The sequence below is a fragment of the Sceloporus undulatus genome, chromosome 4 (assembly GCF_019175285.1).
Source record: "Sceloporus undulatus isolate JIND9_A2432 ecotype Alabama chromosome 4, SceUnd_v1.1, whole genome shotgun sequence".
NCBI lineage: Eukaryota > Metazoa > Chordata > Lepidosauria > Squamata > Phrynosomatidae > Sceloporus > Sceloporus undulatus.
The window spans coordinates 102,474,591-102,478,125 of NC_056525.1; the positions used below are offsets into that span (position 1 = coordinate 102,474,591).

Genomic DNA, 3,535 nt, shown 5'->3' on the forward strand with positions numbered 1-3,535 from the left:
GGGGGGGTGCAGACAGCACTGGGTGACACCTCAGAGTGGGGAGAACACCCAGTGAGGCAGTCACTGATGGTTGATTCCACCAGCTGTCCCACTCTACCAGCCAGGGCATTTCTGTCATCCAGCGGCTGCAACTGCTGGTTAGGGTTGGGTGATGCTGCAACCTTCCAGATATGAAATGTAGCCCCTTCCAGATCTGGCAAGGCTGCTGGCCTGACCAGGAACAGAAGGTGCCAGCATCAGCCACAGAATCCTTCCCTTCCACAAAATGAAATGGGTCCATGGTCATCCTTGCTGCCATTGCCTCCTTTTCCAATCCAGCCAGTAGCTCACCAGAAGCAGAAGGGGCTATCAGGCAATTACAGCACCTCACTTGCACCAGCAGCCAGAGGTGGGAAGGAGCTGCCTTCTGGGTCTGCGGGAGCAACTTGCTGGGTGAGAAAGAGAGTCACCTCCCTTTTCCACCTGGCCAGCAGCCATGCCAGCCTGGAAAGGGCTGCAAGGTGGCAAGAGCACCCCACCCCCACCAGAACAGAGGTGGCCTGTCTTTTGTAGGGGGCAGCTGGGGGGTGTCAGCATGAACTACTACACTGGGGTGACACTAACCCCAGTGACACCACTGTTCATAACATTATATTGGCCCAGAGAGCTGTGGTTTGTGAATCACTTTGTTCTGGACATGCGAAGTGGGGCATCTAGACATAGCAATTACACCTCTGACAGTTTGGGGAAACCATTCAGTCTGCTCTTGCTTCAGCATGTCAAAGAGGAGTTTAATCACTGCTTATTGATGACTACAGATGTTATGACTGGCTAACAATGGAGTAACACAGGAACAAGGCAGGTAGATTAGAGTATGCCCCTATTTCTTCCATAATTTCAGTACTTTCTAAGGGAATTGTTCCAGTTCAGACTCTGTATCTCAAGTGAAAAGGACACCCAACATCTCAAGTGAACATTATATATTACCTAACAACTGCTTCCAAATAACTGCCCTTGACAACCATTCACACCACACCCAAAGTAAGAAACCCAAGGTAAACCACCACATGTAACATATTACTTATATTTAATAAGATATGGCCTAAATATTTTAAAGACCTCTGATCTCATTTGATCTTGGAATCTCAGAGGGGTCAGACATGGTTGGTACATGCAAACAAGATGGAAAGGAGTACCAGGTGCTGTAGGTTATTATATTTCAGAAGAAGACAATGGCAAGGCACTTACTACACCTTGCCTAGGTTAGCCCTATGAAAATCATGGAGTTGCCATAAGTTTACAGGTGACTTGAAGGCCCTTACAGACAATCAAAAATTTACTTTTACAATGGTACCTTGTTGCTTCAGCTGTGTCTATTCCAGTAGTATAGAATGGTGCGTTGTTGTTGTATTCATCAAAGACACCCCATCTGAGATGAGCCCACTCATGGACAAAAACTCTGCCTTTCAGGACCAGCAATAAAATAAAATAAAATTGTAATAATAGTTATTTCCATTTAGAATATAAATTTATTTACATTTCCTCCCAGATCATTTAAAATAACATTTGGAAATGTTTTTCAGTCAAATAGAAAAAGAATGACATGGGAAGTGGTGTTAGACTGTGAGTTGTGAATATTCATAATTTATCAGTACCCATAGCTACAGTCCCATGAAGAATCTAAAAATGTAGGCAGTTGTTTTGAGCCATATCAATGATGCTGTTTCTAGCAAGAGTGCATTCCAACCAGGAGCATAGGCTTTTATAACTTTAAAATGTACTGATGAACCCAACACGGGCATATTGCTAATTCCTTAACCATTTTTGGACCCCTAGGAAGTAAGGAGATAAATGGTTCTTTAAAAAACAGAGAAATAAAAGTTTCTCATGACTTTTTGCATGCTGGTTATTCCCATTCAATATCATTATATGATATTTAAAGAATAGAAAGAAAAATGTTAATTCACATTAGCTACCTCGTGATCCATAAACATCTTGTAAACTGTCATTTGTCAAGAAGTTAGGTGTGAAATGAATGTACCGTCCTGGTTCCCCACATCCTCCATACTGCAAGGTGTAGGGTTCATCATTGTATTTCAGGAAAGGATCTGCCACAATGACATCAGCCTAAAATAAAACAGGAGCTATTTAAAAGATTGCCTAGAAAAGAAATGACAAGTACTTTTTAATTTTAATGTTATATCCCATTTTGGTGGAAGCAGAACTTACACAGGTATTTCACGTATGTAATTTATATGTGTTAATTTTAAAATTCCCACTTCTCTGTATCAGCATAGTCAAAGAGGCTGATATATATGTATGTGTTTTTGTATGTGTGTGTGTGTGTGATTAATACAAAGAACTGAAAATATAACATTAATTTTAATACAACGTTATTTTTTGTTAATAAATTCTGCCAATTAATTATTTCTCTCTTTCTCTCTCTCTTTGTGTATATATATGTTGTTGTTGTTGTTAACTGTCTTCAGGTCAACATTGACCCATGGCGATCCTGTATATGAGAGACCTCCAAGTAACAAAAACACCATGTATTTACTTGAGAGGACACCTCTCTAGGAATCTCTAGGTCCTCCAGGGCAACTCTGTGGTCATCGTCCAACAGACACTGACCACAGAACTGCACTGGAGGAGCTACAAAGGCCTAGTAGAGCATTCTCTCTAGGAATTTCTAGGTCTTTCAGTGCAACTTTAGTTAGAGTTGCACTGGAGGACCTAAATCCTACCCATTGCTGGAATGCAGAACCCAATAATATCTACAATAGGATTCTGCATCTCTAGAATGCAGCCTAGGTTTGTATTACCAGTATATGCTTTCACTGAGATTTTGTTTCATAGAGAATTTCCTTAAACAGCTAGTCATCATTGGAGTAACTACTTGAGTAAGCGATATATTATGAAGCTCAATATATGCATTTTTAAAAAGAAAATCCTTTTGGTTTTAGTGGTATAGGGTAGGCAGATGGTCAGTAGATATCACATAGCCAGAGCCCTATGGAGTCAGATTAGTCCTCCATCCTGCTTACAGTACACGAATGTTTCCTTTATGCACATAGTCAGAAGCTTGCTCTCCAGCAACTATATTCAAAAGCATACTGCCTCTAAATCTAAAACATATCTTAAGTTAACATGCCAATTCTAATTCACAGATCTATTGTCCACAAATTTGTAGAAATTTTAAGAAATGTGTCTGGAAACCACTGGTCATCGCATCTTTTTTAAAAATGCATGAAACACTCCATCATATTACTTATAGATATGTTCCCCTAAATTCAATGAAAGTTTGCTTCACAAACTGCATATAGGTCTTCAGCTTCACGTTGTATCTTTTGTCTTTACAACCATTCAGTTATATTTGTATTGTTCATGCTCACCCTTCCATAGGATTCTGTGCTAACTATTTTATATTCAGGTTTGGGTGTCCATGTCAAAGGAATTACAATTTTAACAGCCTTGAAATAAAACCTTTGTCGGGTAGCATTGAAGAGATAAGTAGATGCCTCTTTAACCATATCCTAACAAAAAAAGAAATCACAAA

General features: G+C 39.9%; 1 protein-coding gene across 1 annotated transcript in view; it reads right to left on the reverse strand.

The window, feature by feature from the left end:
* The window catches only part of LOC121927591 (calcium-activated chloride channel regulator 1-like), a 40,416-nt gene extending 36,907 nt beyond the window's left edge, over window positions 1–3,509 (reverse strand). The window contains exons 1-3 of the mRNA XM_042461331.1: window positions 3,372–3,509; window positions 1,956–2,106; window positions 1,334–1,442 (exon numbers count right to left, since the gene is read on the reverse strand). Of these exons, the coding sequence (XP_042317265.1) occupies window positions 1,334–1,442; window positions 1,956–2,106; window positions 3,372–3,509 (398 nt within the window). The remainder of the gene's footprint in view (window positions 1–1,333; window positions 1,443–1,955; window positions 2,107–3,371) is intronic.
* Window positions 3,510–3,535: the final 26 nt, after the last annotated feature.